Source organism: Sus scrofa, chromosome 13, assembly GCF_054392235.1.
Source record: "Sus scrofa isolate SSC_HxYL_T2T_F1_AM1 chromosome 13, Sscrofa_HxYL_maternal_Yorkshire_Landrace_v2.0, whole genome shotgun sequence".
NCBI lineage: Eukaryota > Metazoa > Chordata > Mammalia > Artiodactyla > Suidae > Sus > Sus scrofa.
The window spans coordinates 37,887,518-37,903,235 of NC_139395.1; the positions used below are offsets into that span (position 1 = coordinate 37,887,518).

Consider the following 15,718-nt stretch of genomic DNA (forward strand, 5'->3'; position numbering starts at 1 on the left):
TTAACAATCTCAATCCAACTATCTCTTTTAACTAGTGATAATTGATATATTTTGATTCATTTGTCTAATCACAATTACTGAAATCCACTTTTTCTATGTTTCTTTTTTTCCTCTCTTTCCTTTACTTTTTCTGGATTGAGGTTTTTTGTTTCAGGTTTTCTTTTTAGTCTACCTTTTTTTCCAGTACTGTTTTCTAGGTACGTTATTGTGGTGGTTATCCTTGAAATTTTATCATGAAAATGTGACTTTGAAATCTTGCTTCTCTCTCCTACACCTGAACAACAGATTTTAGGATATCTCAGCTCTAATCATCCCCGTCCTGACATATTATTGATGCCCACCACTTTCTCTTTTTTTTGGCCACACTCAAGGCTTGTAGAAGTTCCTGGGCCAAGAAATCAAACCTACACCACAGCAGTGACACTGCAGTGACAATGCCAGATGCTTAACCCACTGAGCCCCCTGAAATCTGTCTTCTCTCTAGTTTATTGGAAGATCTTTTCTTTGTCTCTGGTGTTCTGCGGCTTTGTTACAATGGGTTTCTCTTTTATTTATCCTACTCGGGATATGCCATTTTCTGAATCTAAGCGTTCATGTTTTTCAAGTCTTAGAAAATGGAGTGCTTATGGAATTCCCTCTGTGGCACAGGGGGTTAATGACCTGGCTTGTCTCTTGGAGGGGCTGATGTGATCCCAGCCTGATGCAGTGGGTTAAGGAGCTGGCATTGCTACCGTTCCAGCTCGGATTCAGTCCTTGGCCCAGGAACTTTAATATGCTGAATGGGTGGCCAGAAAAAAAAATAATAAAATAAAAATAGAAAACGAATTGCTTTTATCTCTTTAAGTATTGCTTCTCTCTTCCTCCCACTGGGCGTCCAGCTGGAAGCCCATCAAATCTGTCTTCTAAATCTTCTTATTGAATTTTTTTAACCTTCCTTTTAATGTGTTTATTTCAACAACTTATTTTTTGTGTTGTTGTTGTTTTGTGCCTTTAGGGCTGCTCCCATGACATGTGGAGGTTCCCAGGCTAGGGGTCGAATCGGAGCTGCAGCTGCCAGCCTACACCACAGCCACAGCAACGAGGGATCCGAGCCGTGTCTGTGACCTACACCGCAGTTCATGGCAACGCTGGATCCTTAACCCACCGAGTGAGGCCAGGGGTTGAACTCACATCCTCATGGATACTAGTTGGGTTCTTAACCCACTAAGCCACAACAGGAACTCCCAAAACAAGAGTTTTAAGCTTAGTTTCGTGTCCCTGCCATATACATCCCTGGCCTCACCTCCCCTTGTCGCTGTTCCAAGGCAACATTCTCACAGTCAGTGTTGATACCTCACTCCTCCGCTTCATCTCTCTTCCCAGGTTGGCCCTCTGCTGCTGTCTGTCACCCTATCCCGCCCTGGCTCCCCACCTCTGCGCCCAAGTCTTCCAGCTACCCACCTTGTCCTCAGTTATTGGCCACTTGTAAGCCAGTTTTTTGTTGTTTTGTTTTATTTTTAAGGATGGTGCCCAGAGAACTCTCCTACTTTTTGCAAGACTTGTGGTGCCTCTGTGGGGTGTGTGTGAACAGAGTTTCAGTTGGGAAGTTGCAGGAAATCTCAGAACATAGTCATGGCAACAGAAGCAGAGCATTTTCTAAAACATTAAAACAATCTTGGAGTTCCCGTTGTGGTGCAGCAGAAACGAATCCGACTAGGGACCACGAGGTTGCAGGTTCAATCCCTGGCCTCACTCAGTGGGTCAAGGATCCGGCCTTGCTATGAGCTGTCGTGTAGGTCACACATGCAGCTCGGATCTGGCGTTGCCATGGCTGTGGCGTAGGCCGGTGGCTACGGCTCCAATTCGACCCCTAGCCTGGGAACCTCCATGTGCTGCTGAAGGTGTGGCCCTAAAAAAGGCAAAAAAAAAAAAAAAAATCTTGGAATTCCCATCCTGGTTCAGCAGAAACAAATCTGACTAGTATCCATGAGGATGCAGGTTCAACCCCTGGCCTTGCTCAGGGGGTTAAGGATCCGGCGTTGCCGTGAGCTATGGTGTAGGTCGCAGACATGGCTCAGATCTGGCCTTGCTGTGGCTGTGGTGTTGGCCTCAGGGATGGGTAGGCCAGTGGGGGATGGGACAAATTAACAAAGAAACTTCAGAAGAAAAGGAGGGCACCATAGAGAACATCAAGTTTGGAATCGAAAGTGTTTCAAGCCAGAGGGACTCATTCGTGGCCAGTGGGCTGCTGTGTTCATCTCTAATATCTAAAAGGTGATGTCAGTGGAGACTGAGCTGCATCCTTTCTTTGAACAGATGGCAAAGGAAAACGACTTCAGAGCAGAACTCAAATCCCAGCATCATTTCAGGAACTCCCACCGACCTGAGACAACAGAAAGCCCCCCTCCTAGGTCTCTGGACCTGCTATTACGCAGATTAAGGGCCATCGAAGCCAAGCAGAATGATAAGTTTGCCAAAATCATGGATGCCATGGGGGAGTTTGGCACATTCCAGCGGAGGCTGGTGGCCCTCACCTTCATTCCCAGCATCCTGTCCGCCTTCTTCATGTTTGCTGACCTCTTCGTGTTCACACCCCAGAAGCCCTATTGCAACACCAGCTGGATATTGGCCCTGGACCCCAGCCTTTCAGAGAGTGAGCAGCTGAATCTGACCCTGCCCCGAGCACCCAACGGCAGTTTCCTGACATGTCTCATGTACTTGCCTGTGGACTGGGATCTGGAGACTATCATCGAATTTGGCCTCAACCATACAGACTCATGTCAAGATGGGTGGTTCTATCCTGAGGTCAAGTGGCGATCACTGATCAATGAGGTATGCCTTGTCCTGACTTGTCGGTAGCGACCCCAGGGCCCTCACCCTCCCTGGATGGATGGGGAAAGGGAGGCTCAGGGAGGGGAAGCAATTGGCCCAAGGTTACCCCCAAGTCAGAGCCAGGGCAGAAGTAGTGCAGGATTCCTGCCTCCTAGCCCTGGTCTTGCCTATCTTAGCTAGGAAGCTAGAGTGGATTGAGCTGGCAGGGGCAGATGGCAGGTGGCAGGCTTTGTCATCTGTCCAGGAGATTGCTTCTGTAGTGGTGGCTCTGCCCTCCGAAATCACAGAAGATTGGGAAAAGCAGCAGCTTTGATTATAAATCAACTATAATTTTAAAAAATTAAAAAAAAAAAAAGCGGCAGCCTTGATCTGGTACCTCCTATGGAGTTCCTAAGCTGCCACCTGGGCCCGTCACAGTACAGACCTGCCCAATCTGATTCTCCAGGCTGGGGCCTCACATCTGTATTTGGGAAAAGATCTTCAATGTTTCTGGCCTTTGCTCAGTTGCCTCTCCACCTGTCCTGCTTCTTGTCCCTGTGTCTCTGGTCCCAATCTCCAGGCCTATCCCCCAGAGACTGCTAGATGCAGGATGAGATGCAGAGGTACCAGGCTGAGGCAGGCGGCACAACCACCTGCCCCTGTTCCAGGGCCCTTCTGCCAAAAGGCCCACCCTGGGGGAGGCTCAGTCTCTGGACCTAGAAGGCCCTGCGTGGAGGTCCATGGCCAATCCCTGCGTATAACCTCCAGTTTGACTTGGTGTGCGGCAAGGAACCGAACCCAGAAATGGTGCAGACCATGTTTTTGGCAGGCTTCTTGATAGGAGCTCTCATCTTCGGCTTCATAAGTGACAAGTAAGTCTCTCGGAGTTCCCTCTGGTCCCCAGGACGCCCCTGCCTCCTCTTCATGGCCATGCAGATCTGAAGAATCTCATTTTGGGGGAAGCAAGGGTGAGGGCTGTCTGGAGGCAGATGGGTGGCTCAAGACCTGGTGCTGGGTACGGGCTGGGGCCAACCATGGAGGTCCACAAACTTCACGCGTGGCGCAGCCTCCCTTCTACCCCCACAGGCTGGGCCGCTACCCCGCCATCCTGCTGTCACTGCTGGAGCTGATCATCTTTGGCTTTGGGACAGCCTTTGTCAAAAGCTTTCATCAATATCTGTTCTTCCGCTTCCTCGTGTCCCAGGCTGTGGTGGGCTACAGCACCAGCAGCTTGTCTTTAAGTGAGTGGGGTGCTGGGGGGTGGGGGTGGATCCAGCCCTCAGAACTGCTGATAGAGTTGTGGCCTAGTTGGGCAGGCAGTAGAAGCCTAGAGATGCTAGAGAATCTGTGTCCTTCATCCTCCTGGTACCCCACATATCTCTTCCCTCATGCCCCTTGCTACACCCTGCTGCCCATGACTTACTCTTATTGAGCCTTTAAGAAGGGCCAGTCCTCTATATGTATTGTCTCTTTTAATCCTGGTAGCTCTATATTCACTGGGCACTATTCTATTATTCCTTTAGCCGAGGAGGATATTTGAGCCTCAGGAAGTTAATCGACTTGCTTAGGGTCTGCCCTGGCCTGTGTGGTGCGAAAGCCCCAAGTCCCCATACATTCATTTAGCCTCACAGCTGCCATCACCTGGTATGGAAACTACTTCTTGTTGGGAGCTTTCCAGAGCCCAGCCAGAGGGAACTGGGTCCGCCACAGAGCCCAAGGTCTAAGTGGCCACAGCACTGAAGCACTAAGAGCCAAGACAAGGACAGCGATGCCTTGCCTTGTGGATGTCAGGCCTCTTGGAAGGTCCTGTGCCCAGACCAGGCCTTTTCAATGAAAGGTACATGGTCCCTTGGGAGATGTTCAGAGGGAACAGCCAGGTTGAGGACAGCCTGGAGGCTATGTCTGGGGATGGGAGCTCAGGCAAGGGCTTACACTGTGCCTTAGGGGCACAGAGGCAAATTGCCGGGCTTTGAAGGACCAGATCTTGAGCAGGCAGAAGAACTTTTGCCCACTTTCAACTGTCCCTAATAGGACTGGGGCATCTCAGAAGGTTGTGTGCAGGCATAGCCCTGAGAACTCTGAACTGATTCTGATTTTGTCCTCTCGGCCTCTGTACAGTCACTGAGTGGCTAGTGGGCATGCACCGGGCCCATGCCATCATCCTGGAAGGCTGCTTTTTCGCTGTGGGGGTCCTATACCTGACAGGGCTTGCCTACAACCTTCTTCATTGGCGGCTGCTGTTTCTGGTGGGTGGGACACCTGCATTCCTCCTCATCTCCTATATCTGGTGAGCAAATGAATACAGGGCGTGCACAAGGATGGGTCTGATGGTCTGGAGACTGGGGGGTATGGAGCGTCCTGGGAGGGGCAGGGTGAACTGGATTTTCCCTGGGAGAAAATATATAGGATGAGATGAGAAAGAGCCAAGGGCAGAGCCTCTGAAACCTCGGCATTAACCCATCAGAGGAGATTTTCAAAGAGATGTCAGAGAGGTGGTAAGAAAATCAGAAGGAAAAGGATTGAAAGGCAAGAGTTCAAGACAAGGGAATGGTCAGGGTTGAAAGCAAGAAAGATGAGGAATTCCCGTCATGGTCCAGCGGAAACGAATCTGACTAGGAACCATGAGGTTGCGGGTTTGATCCCTGGCCTCGCTCAGTGGGTTAAGGATCTGGCGCCTCCGTGAGCTGTGGTGTAGGTTGCAGATGTGGCTCAGATCTGGCATTCCTGTGGCTGTGGCATAGGCTGGTAGTAACAGCTCCAATTGGACCCTTGGCCTGGGAACCTCCATAAGCTGCGGGTGTGGCCCTAAAAAGACAAAAAGACAAAAAACAAAAACAAAAAAAAAAACACCAAACAGAAAGCAAGAAAGATGAGCCTGGGGAAGGGTCTGTTGGCCTTAGTGACCTTGAGGTGCTTCCGTGGAATGGCAGGAAGTTGAGGAGGAGCTGGGGAAAAAAAAAGGGGGGGGGCATCCATGAGATGCCACTTTCCCAGTGTCATGCTGAAGCAGGCAGAGGAAAGCGGGGACGTCTGTGAGCAGCTAGACAGAGTCAGAGAAGGGCCTCTGGTGTCTGGTGTTTTTAGTTGTAAGGAGGCCACAGACCTGAACAACTGAAACTATGAAGGGACAACTGATAGAGTAAAACTTGGAGGAATAAGGAGGAGGGACTGGGCACTAGAGCAAGATGGCACTGCCTGCTGTGGGCAGGTGGCAAAAGGAGAGGAACAGGGACAGAGAGGGCAGATAGGGAGGTGAGAGTGAGAAAGCTGAAATCATCCTGTTAAGGGTCAGGCCGTTGTGTGTGAAGAAAGATCCTATTCGATCTTGACGTGATCACATGTATCATGACACCTAAAAGAAGATACGTGTGAGTCTCTGGAGTGGGGAGCAAGGAAAGAGGCTTCAGAGGGCCAAAATAATTTGCCCAAAGTCACACAGCTAAAAATTAGTAGACGTGGGATTTGACTCAGACTGTCTGGCTGCAAAACCCCCATTTTTTTTTTTTTTTCTGCCATGCTGCGCAGTGGCTTGATGTAGGATCTCAGTTCCCAGACCAAGGACTGAACCAGGGCCACGGCAGTGAAAGCTCCAAGTCCTAACCACTAGACCACCAGGAAATTCCGCCTCAGGGCCCCTGCCTTTTAGCCACTGCACCATACACAATATGGATCATAAAAAGTGGGCTTACCAGTTGAGAGTGAGGGCACATAGGTGCCTTGGAGATCTGCCAAATCATGCAGAAGCTAGAGACCATCTTTGATAGTCACTGAGTTCATGGCCATACCACCCTGAATGTGCCTGATCTCATCTGATAATTGTTGAAATACCCTAGTGAATGTGAGGAGACAGCTGATGCTGGGTGGTGTGGCTCTGTCACATGGCTAAGAAAGAGGATTTCATTGACCTTAAAATACTTTTTAAATGTTATTAATTCAGGAATTCCCGTTGTGGCTCAGTGGGTTAAGAACTGACATAGGGTCTGTGAGGATGTGGGTTCGATCCCTGGCCTCACTCAGTGGTTAAGGATCTGGCATTGCCACAAGCTGCAGAGTAGGTCACATATGTGGCTCAGATCTGGCATTGCTGTGGCTGTGGCATAGGCCAGCAGCTGCAGCTCCGATTTTTCCCCTAGCCTGGGGACTTCCATATAGTGCAGGTGAGGCCATAAAATTTTTAAAAATCATAAAAATAAAAATAAATGTTATTAATGCAATAGGTGCATATGGTTAAAAATTCAGTAATACCAGAAATTCCCTGGTGGCACAGGGGTTGGGGTTCTGGCATTGTCACTGCTGTGGTGCAGGTTTGATCCCTGGTGGGGAAATTTCCACATGCCGCAGATGCAGCCAAAAAAATCAAGTGGTGCCAAAAGATTCCTGATGAAAAATAAGTCAACAGTGGCAGCTCCTCTCAGCCCTTATATCTTTCCCCAGAAACCGTCACAGTAATCTCTTTAGCTTTTTCTTCTGGTGGATGTCCACATAGTTTGACATTCTATGAGGAGACAGCTTATTAAAAGGGGCACGGTTTTCTTCAAACACTTACTTCAGACATGTCCTGTTAGCTGTCCCTCCGCTGACACTTGACAATATCTTGGGCAAGTTCCATCTCTTTCCAATCATTCTTAGTTTCAAGAAAAGTCTCATTTTGGAGTTCCCTCATGGAATAGAGGGGTTAAGGATCTGGTGGTGGTGCTGCAGCAGCTGGGGTCACTGCTGTGGCAATGGTTTGATCCTGGACCAGGGAAATTCTGCATGCTGTAGGTGCAGCAAAAAAAAAAAAAAAAAAAAAAAAAGCTTTAAATATTAGTCTGTGTGGATTCTTCAGCCTGGGAAGAACTGAAGGCCTAAAGTTATTCTGAGGTCAAAGGCAATGGAGGATGTGGCCAGGAGGAGATGGGACAAAGTGGAGATCTCCATTCACGGAGGCAAGGGCTGGGCCCTGGGGTCAAACCTGAGGGTCCTGCCCCTTCCCCATACTCTCCAGGCTGTTAGGAAACAGAGAGGAAAGAGGAAAATCCCCACCTTTAAGAAGGAGTCTCTAATAGTGGGTGTGGGCTGGTGCCCTCCGTATGCCTGGACAGGTGGGGTTGACCCTGAGATAGAAAATTCAGAACTTGGGGAGTTCTCATTGTGGCTCATCAGGTTATGAACCTGACTAGGATCCATGTGAATTCGGGTTCGATCCCTGGCCTCACTCAGTGGGCTAAGGATCCAGCATTGCTGTGGCTGTGGTGTAGGTCACCAGCTGCAGCTCTGATTCAACCCCTAGCCTGGGAACTTCCACATGCCATAAAAGAAAAAGGGAGGGCAAAAGGGGGGAGGAGAGAAAAATAGAGAACTTGGAGTTCCCACTATGGTGCAACGGGGTCGGTAGTGAATTGGAAGCACTGGGATGTAGGTTCTATCCCTGACCCGTCACAGTGGGTTAAGGATATGGCATTGCCGAAGCTGCTGCTTAGGTCATGGCTGCAGCTGGGATCTGATCCCTGGCCTGGGAACTCTATATGGCTCAGAGCAGCCAAAAAAAAAAAAAAAAAGAAAATAGAGAACTCTTCAAGGCACTTGCAGGGAAGACAGCTGTAGTGCAGAGGCAGCCAGTGGCCATTGTGTTACGGACAGCAGTGGGTACTGTGCGTAGCTGGGGAAGGGCTTACTGCCAGCGGTGAGGAGGGGGCGTGGGATGGGGCAGAGGCTGGTGGTCATCTTCAAGGCCTCCAGCATGTGAGTCACCTCAGGCTGGAGCAAGACGGCCACAGCTGAGGCTGGGATGGGGCTAGGAGCATCTTGGAGTGATGGATAAGAAAAGGACGGGCCCTGCAGGATTCTTCCAGAGTCCCCGAGGTGGCTGATGACGAAAGGGAAGCTAGAGGAGGCCACACAGTTGCTGTGCTATGCAGCTGGCGTGAACAAGAAAACCATTCCTTTAAGTCTGCTGAGTAAGGTAAGAGGCCTCAGGCCAGGAGTGGGGAGGGCCTCTTCCCTCCGCATCCTTCCAGGTGGGACCTCGGCCCAGAGGGCGTGCCCAACCCACTGCCTGAGGAAAATGGTAACATCAAAATTGAACCCTGCCAGGGGAAAGACAGAGGCCAGGCTGGCCCTGTGGGAGGCAGGTGGGCCTTGTGGGTCTTGTGCGGGGAGGAAGCCAGCTGGGGTCTCAGCCTGGCCTCTGGCTGGTCCTGCTTATCCTGTACCTGCAGCTACCCGGAAAGAAGGTGGCTAAAGCCTCTATCCTAGACTTCTATAGCAACAAGCATCTCTGCCAGGTGGCCTTGATTTTGTGTTCCATGTGGTGAGTGCCCAGGGCTGGCGGCAGGGACTGCAAATGGGTGTGCAGACCAGGGATCTGGGGAGAGAAGGGGCGTGGGCAGGCTGTGGGGGACCAAGGCATGCAGACCCTGGCCGGCCCCCAGATCTTTGTGCTTTTTTCTCTCCCCACTGCCACCCTGCTGCTCTTTCCTCTGCCTCTGTTATTTTTTTTTGGCCCCAGCCTTGTGTGTGTCTTTTCCTCTGAGTGTCTCTCTCCTGGCTTCCTTGCAGGTTTGCTCTCGGTTGCAGCTATTACATGCTGAGCTTCAGGATGAAGGAGCTGGGTGTGGACATCCACCTCACACAAGTGATTCCCGGCATCATGGAGGTGCCCGGCCGGCTGTGCTGCATCTTTCTGCTTGAGCGGTTTAAGAGGAAGTGGAGCCTGATGCTCACTCTCTTCCAAGGCGCCTTCTTGTGCTTCCTTAGCCTTGTCCTCCCCTCAGGTAGAGCACCCACCCCCCAGCCTTCTGGCTTCCTCAAACCCCTTCCTCACGCCTCCAGCCCTGACCCGTGAACCGTACCCCCAGAGTCAGCCTCATGCATCCACAGCCCCCCACCCCACAGAGGCCCAAGTTGAGCAGGAGCCATTCACTAGAGTGTTGCCCTCTCCAGGGTTGGGAGGTCCCAAGACAGGGCGCTTGCAGCTCTCGGGGCCCAGTAGGGAAGACATGCTGTCCAGAGGAATTGTCCTCGTGCAGGACAGCAGGCAGCTGTCTTCTGCTGGATTCCAATCAACATCAGTAATTGAAAGTGTTTCCTGCAACAAAAGTGTTTCCTGCAGCTGCTGCCCCAGCCCGGTCTCATCTGTATCCTCACCAGGAAAATAAACCACCTGCCCACTGAAGGCTGAGCATCACATTGGGCCAAACTCTCAGGAACAATTCTTGGATTGAGGCCACGCCTTCCCAGTGGGGGAGGGGGGAGCCCAGAGCCCTGCACCCTGCCAGTTCAGAAGTAGGGAAGGAAATGGAAGGGCTGGCAATATTTTCAAAATTTCAAAGAACCCTAGGACAACGCGTATGGCCCTGGTCACAAGGCTAGAAGAGCATGGCAGGGCTGAGGATATGGCCATTAAGATGCCGGTGTTCAGGAGTTCCCATCGTGGTGCAGTGGAAACGAATCTGACTAGGAACCATGAGGTTGCGGGTTCCATCCCTGGCCTCCCTCTGTGGGTTAAGGATCTGGTGTTGCTGTGAGCTGGAGCTGTGGTGTAAGTCTCAGACACGGCTCGGATCTGGTGTTGCTGTGGCTGTGGTAGCTCTAATTTGACCCCTGGCCTGGGAACCTCCATATGCCGCGGGTGTGGCCCTAAAAAGCAAAAAAGAAAAAAGAAAAAGATGTCGGTGTTCATTCACTTGATCAGAATTGCTGACCTCAGCTGCTGGGGCCGGTGGCGGGGTCGGGGAAGGCTGCATCCAGGGTCTGCCTGAAGGGGCTCCCTCACTTTCCTTGCAGGCTGGAATTTTGTGTGTCTTGACCTGGACCCTTCCTCCCCCAGATGTTGGCAGTTTTGACTGGCTAAAACAAAATGGTGGAAACAAAGCCATTATTAAATTTCTATTTTTTTTTTTCTAAAGTAGGTCTATAATGAGGCAAACAGAAAGGTTTGCAACTCTCCAATGTGTGAGAGGAACTAGAAGTAGTATCCCTAATAAATAAAACTAAATCTCCAATTTCAGTCCCAGAGCCAAGTAAAGCCAGACCCAGAGGGGACAGTGGGAGGTGGGAAGTGGGGCTAGGGGAGGGTCCAGCAGAGGCTCACAGGAGAGGCGCTGAAATTCCTGGCTCCAGGTCACTGAGCGGAGGGTCTGCTCCCAGCTGCCCCTTGCCTGAGAAACAGGGTTTCCCACACAGTAGATGGTGACCTGATTGGCCACAGAGGTCCCACCCTACTGACCAACTCTCTCCCTATAGATACACTAACTCCTGGCCTGCCTGGGCCTCTAGCTGGCTGACCCTCCTCTGACTGAATGCCTGAGTCTGCTGACCAGCTGACCAGGTGGGGGGGGGGACTGTTCAGGTGCCTTCTGAGAGGGATTGAGGGAGGGCTGATGGGCAGGCCTCCCCAGCCTGCCCCAAGGAGAGCATGGCCACAGACTCAAGTGACCATGTTGTCTGGCCACAGAGCTGAAATCCCTCTTGGTCTTGATAATCGTGCTTGGAGAGTTCAGCCTGGCTGCCTCGGTCACCCTATTGTTCCTCTACACTTCTGAGCTCCTCCCCACTGTCCTCAGGTAGGCAGCCTGGTGGGTGATGGTCATGGAGGCTTGGGGAGGGTGGGGCAATAACAAGATGAATAACAGCTGCTAAGACTGGGCATTCACCTGGTGACAGGCACCCTGCTAAGCAATTTACATGGATTACTCCATTAAACTCTCACACACAAAATCCCCCCAACACTGTCATTAACCCCATTTCACACCCAAAGTCAGAGAGATAAGGATACTAGCTCAAGGTCAGACATAGCAGGTGGCAGAAGTGGGATTTGGACCTAGGCAGTCCGACTCCAGTCCCTGACTTGCACTGACCACCTGAAATGTGTCTGGGCCACTCTGATGTTCAGGCCCTTCTCCATGGGCGCCCCTGGTGATGGCCATGTATCCTCCTCCCCACCCATCCCCACATCCCCATAATATGCTGTATGGGTCTGTCTTCTCCCACTCCTGACCCCATGGAGAAATGACTACTTACTTTGCATCAATGGAGAGCTTAATTCTCCAAGGTTGTACACTGAGTTGGGAGAGGGTAGAGAAGAGGGTGTGGGGTATGGGGGAGCTGTCTTTTCTATCCTCTCCAGTCTCTGGGCCCAAGAAGCCCCCCAAGTGAGCTCTCACCTCCCTTTCCAGGGCGACGGGTTTGGGGCTAATGTGTCTGTTCTGGGCCGCTGGAGGCATCTTGTCCCTGATGCTTGTCAGCCAGAGCACCACCATCCTACCCATTTTACTCTGCACCATCTCAGCCACCATGGCCTTGTCCCTTTGCTCCAAGCTGCCAGAAACACAAGATCAGCCCCTCCTTGATAGCCTGGAGCATCTTCCTCTACTGACAAGGTAGGTGTGTGAGGATCCTGGGTTTTGGCCAGAACAGGGTCTGGTTCTCAAGCTCTTGGCCGTGAGAGTATGTCAGGGACTGTCCATCCCTTCCTCTTTGCTGGAAGGTCTTGTGACACAAGGATGTTCTATGTCCATAGCAGTCTCCCCAGCTCTCCTAGATGCTGTCGCCTACCTCTGTCCAGCCCAGCCTGTGCCAGCTCCCATCCTGCCTGACTCTCCTGACCTAGCCTGGGCCAGGTCTTCTCCTGTCCTCATCCTCTGGTGCCTATTGGGACTGGGTGGTGCCCTTGCAGATGTTCTGGGCTCCCTCCCCTCCCAGGGTTTCTGAGTACCTCTCCTTTTCTTTCTGGACTCCTAGTTCCTCAACAAGGACCTAGTCTTTTTTTTGGGGGGGGCGCAGCTCAGTGACATGTGAAAATGTCCAGGCCAGCCATCTAACCCATGCCACATCAGTGACCTGAGCCACTGCAGTGGCAATGCTGGGTCCTTAACCCACTGTACCACCAGGGATCTTCAAATGAAAAAGACCCAGTCTTGATTTATGATTCTGGTCTTGTTGCCCCTGCAGCCCAGGACCCCATTTTCAAAATGGGCTCCACCCAACTGCTTTATGAGCATTTCTGGTCTCTGGTCTCCAAAGTGCCCCCAGAGAAGGTTGTCATGATTGGTAGAACCAACTCTCTCCCTGGACTTGAGCATGTCCCACAGCGCCCTCTGCTTGTAGTACAGGGGCCCCTGCCTTTGGCCCTTCTCCATACTCCTCCCCACTACTCTCCTGCCCTTTGCCTTGTTTTCAAACTCTCATTTGCACCACATGTGCTAGGCATTGTACCGGGGCTGGACTGTCAGAGGAAGAGTTCCCCAGACTTAAGCAAGCCATAGCTTATAGGGGGACAGATGTGCAAACAGCTATCACCACTGGACTCTGACAGTAATGTACAGGACCTATAGGAGTTCAGGAGGGAGAAGCTTTGGTTTGGGGAGTTGAGGTAGGCCTCACAGGGAAAGTGACATTTGCGTAGACTTTTGAAAAACAAATAGGTGTTTGCCCCAGTGTAGAGATGGGAGGGTCCTGCAGCAGAGTAACAGCATAGTAAAGAACCCAGGCTCTCTGGAGTTCCTGTTGTAGCTCAGTGGGTTAAGGACACAACATAGTGTTCGTGAGGATGTGGGTTTGAGCCCTGGCCTCACTCAGTGGTTTAAGGATCTGGTGTTGCTGCAAGCTGCAGCATAGGTCACCAATGCAGCTTGGATCTGGCATTGCTATGGCTGTGGTGTAGGCCAGCAGCTGCAGCATCGATCCCTGATTAGAGCCCCTAGCCTGGGAACTTCCATAGGTCACAGGTGTGGCCATAAAAAGAAAAAGAAAGAAAAAAAGAACACAGGTCCAGGAGCCAGAAGGCCTGGATTTCTCTCACTGCTCACACTTCCTAGCTTAGGCACTGGGAAGTTACCTAATATTTCTGACTCAATGTCTATGTCTTCAAAATGGAATGATAACTTAGTAGTAACAATAGCTGAACTTCCCTTGTGGTGCAGCAGGTTAAGTGTTGTCACTACAGCGGCTCAGATCGCTACTGTGGTGTGGGTTCAACCCCTGGCCTGGGGAACTTCCATATTCCATAGGCGCAGCCAAAACAAAACAAAAAAGCTAACCATATTGAGCAATTCCCATTTGTCAGGTCTTATTCTAGACACATGCCTTTTCACCCCTTGACACCTTGTCCTAGTGACAACCACATGCAAGGTAGGTCCTGTCATTACCCCCCATTTTATAGGTGAGAAAACCAAGGCACAGAGAGGTAAGGACATGGAGCCTGGCCTTCCTCTCTCATGGGGTTTTGGGGAAGGTAAAACCCACACAGAGTAATTAGCACAGTGTTTCACAAGGCAAGTGCTCGGTAAATGCTCCTGATGAAGTTGGTGGACAGTGTCCCAAAGATGCTGAAGAGTGAAGGGTCTCGCTAGGGTTGGGAGATGGGACAGGCCTGATCCTGAAGGAGAGGGTCCCTCATGGGTTTGCGGCGAAGCTTGACTGGGGACCTGCAGGCATAGGAAAGCCCTACTTCTCAGGAATGCAGGGCCAGGTCTGGCCAGTGCTGCTTTTCTCAAGTCCCCAGAAAATGCAGTTCATAACCTTTTTCTCCACTGGCTTCTTCAGGACCATGAGCAATGATGTTTCCAGTGAGGACATGGTATGTGATGATGTGACGGAGGAAGTGACCAAGAACACCATTCTCAATGCCACGATGATGAATATAGACCAAGACTCTTCCTCCAACCAGTCTTTGCATACCAGAGAAGAGGAAATAGATGGACAGGAGGACTGAGGGCCAGACCCTCAGATGATCTTGGGTGCATGTAGTTGGATGCGCGGCCATGGATTCTATGCCATGAATTCCAGGCCCACCCCAGCTTGAGGGGCAGGATCAGTCCTCTAGATCCAAGAATGGCCCCTTTTCAGGGAGCTAGGGTGTAATTCATTCCAATAAAGGTAGCATGCTGGACATGAGATGGCTAGGTCAAAACTGGCTGTGTCTGGAGGAGAGTGAGACCAAGGCCAGTGGACAAGACAGGACCCTCCAGAGTCCTTAATGTCCTAGGGGGCAGTGAGTTGTCTGACTGGGGTATAGGGGTGGGCCAGCAGTGGGCAGGGGTGCCACTTACCTCCTCACTGTCCTCATTCTTTTGCCCAGGCGTCTGCTAGCATGGGTGGGCTTCCCACTCAGGTGCAGGCTGAGGACAGATTCCACAGCCCCCCGCTAGGTAGGTGCACACCTGTCAAGGCAGGGGTGCAGTGTAAAGGAATAATCAGAGCTCCCTTTTGTGCCATGGTGCAGACTTTCTCAGTTTTTCCCTTGCTGCTCCCAAAGAAGTATGCCCTTGGGAATTACCTACCTCAGTCTCCTTCTGAGGGGGTTGCCTTCCCTGAGATGGTTCCATCCTAGGTGACCTCTAACCTCTGCCACCCTGAGCATAAGCCCCCAAACCCTGGTTCACAGTCCCAACTGCCCTGAGGGTGAAGCTGCCTTCCCAGCCAGAGTGAGGATGCCTCCATGCAGGGTCCAGGACCCCTCATCCATTGGTCATACCTGGAAACATCTGGGTCAGGCCGTGGGCTTCACCTCCAGGGTTGGGGGTCAAAACAGTGCCTCCACAGATACAAGCCAGATCATTCCCACAGCAGGAACTCCCATTCCACTCTATATGAAACTTTTTTTTTTTTTTACTGTTTGATTTTTATTGTTTATTTATTTATTTATTTATTTATTTATTTATTTATTTTGCTTTTCAGGGCCTGCAACACATGGAGGTTCCCAGGCTAGGGGTCCATTCGGAGCTGTAGCCACCGGCCTGCACCACAGCCACAGCAACATGGGATACGAGCCACATCTGTGACCTACACCACAGCTCACGGCAATGCCAGATCTTTAACCCACTGAGTAAGGCCAGGGATCGAGCCCGCAACCTCATGGTTCCTAGTCGGATTCGTTAACCACTGCGCCACGACGGGAACTCCAGGATGTAAGTTTTTTTAAAAAAAGATCAGCCGGAGGGAGAGC

The 15,718-nt window shown here is 51.2% G+C and overlaps 1 protein-coding gene across 3 annotated transcripts in view; it reads left to right on the forward strand.

Moving 5' to 3' along the window:
- Positions 1–14,664, forward strand: part of SLC22A14 (solute carrier family 22 member 14) — a 29,089-nt gene extending 14,425 nt beyond the window's left edge. Inside the window, exons 2-11 of one of the 3 annotated variants that reach the window (XM_084987792.1) lie at positions 2,296–2,811; positions 3,559–3,662; positions 3,877–4,031; positions 4,909–5,077; positions 8,614–8,734; positions 8,991–9,082; positions 9,331–9,545; positions 11,228–11,336; positions 11,949–12,152; positions 14,317–14,664. In XM_084987792.1, the coding sequence (XP_084843918.1) occupies positions 2,296–2,811; positions 3,559–3,662; positions 3,877–4,031; positions 4,909–5,077; positions 8,614–8,734; positions 8,991–9,082; positions 9,331–9,545; positions 11,228–11,336; positions 11,949–12,152; positions 14,317–14,485 (1,854 nt within the window). In that variant the 3' untranslated portion in view covers positions 14,486–14,664. Of the gene's footprint in view, positions 1–2,157; positions 2,812–3,558; positions 3,663–3,876; positions 4,032–4,908; positions 5,078–8,613; positions 8,735–8,984; positions 9,083–9,330; positions 9,546–11,227; positions 11,337–11,948; positions 12,280–14,316 lie in introns of those variants that run through there. The other 2 variants (XM_084987791.1, XM_084987793.1) reach the window with 2 other exon arrangements.
- Positions 14,665–15,718: the final 1,054 nt, after the last annotated feature.